Source organism: Pygoscelis adeliae, unplaced genomic scaffold (assembly GCF_000699105.1).
Source record: "Pygoscelis adeliae isolate BGI_AS28 unplaced genomic scaffold, ASM69910v1 Scaffold45, whole genome shotgun sequence".
Classification (NCBI taxonomy): Eukaryota; Metazoa; Chordata; class Aves; order Sphenisciformes; family Spheniscidae; genus Pygoscelis; species Pygoscelis adeliae.
In genome coordinates, this window is record NW_008825114.1 from 3,775,071 (window position 1) to 3,776,081 (window position 1,011).

The 1,011-nt window shown below is 45.1% G+C and overlaps 1 protein-coding gene across 5 annotated transcripts in view; it reads right to left on the reverse strand.

Annotated features, from left to right (window-relative positions):
* The window catches only part of NFIB (nuclear factor I/B), a 177,748-nt gene extending 176,760 nt beyond the window's left edge, over positions 1 to 988 (reverse strand). For all 5 annotated transcript variants that reach the window (XM_009328057.1, XM_009328056.1, XM_009328054.1 and 2 more), the window contains exon 1: positions 664 to 988. In XM_009328057.1, the coding sequence (XP_009326332.1) occupies positions 664 to 693 (30 nt within the window). In that variant the 5' untranslated portion in view covers positions 694 to 988. The remainder of the gene's footprint in view (positions 1 to 663) is intronic.
* Between the last annotated feature and the right edge of the window lie 23 nt (positions 989 to 1,011).

Below are 1,011 nucleotides of genomic sequence, written 5' to 3' on the forward strand. Positions count from 1 at the left end.
AAGTGCGGCTGCAAAACCCGGCTAGGTCTTCCCCCGTGCTCGGGAGGATGCACGCTCGCCCGCGAGCACTGCAACTTAGCTGGGAGGGGGGCAAATGCCATGCCCCTGCATAACCGAACAAGAAAATACTGCACAGCTTGGACACCCCCTCTCACATCGCCCTCGCTGTTGGCAGGCTACACATTATTAATTAAGCGTAAGACGGGACTACTTCGCACCGGCGAGCGCTCGTTTTTTGTCGAAAACAGCACTTTTCCTTTCAAACCCTCTCATTAGACTCTGCGTAAACTGGCGAGGTGAAAAGAGAACAAATCGTTTGATTCCAATCAAATCAATACTTCTCAAACCTGCTTTTTAGCGTAATTATGCTCATTTCCATTTTGTTAACCCTTGACTTCTTATGCACCAACAATTAACAGTATTTGTCTACGGTGACACTTTGAATGGATCTCCCCAAAACAATGGCCTGGTACAGTTTATTCTCTACTATTCCCCCCTGCGAGAGGAGTTTGGATCTGACAAGCAGTCCCAACTGTGCTTTAACCCGTTACAACTACCAGCAATGACGCCTTAACAACTCACATACATTTGAAAAAAAATTAAAAAAACACGTGAAAATAAATAAATAAATAAACAAATAAATTAAATAAAATGCGTCTATACCTGAGTGAGACAGATTGGAGAATACATCATGACTCCGCTTTGAGAACACGCTGCCCGGAGAGCCCCTAAGAAAAGCCTCAAAAAGGAATAATTTCATCTATTCATTTTACAGTCATCTGAGACTCAAGGAAGATGAAATCAATCAGGACGGGGCTCTGCCCTGGATCACCACAACTTCACAACAAACCCCAGTCCTCCTTAAATAGCCAAAGATTCAAGTTCACTCCGTGTGCTAGATTTCCCGGGGTGAAATCCAATCTACACTTTTAACCCTCTTGTAGTCGGCGGCGCAGGAGTCTTGCTTTTGCTGCTGCTGCTGCTGGTGGTTGTTTTGCAGATGAGGGAGGA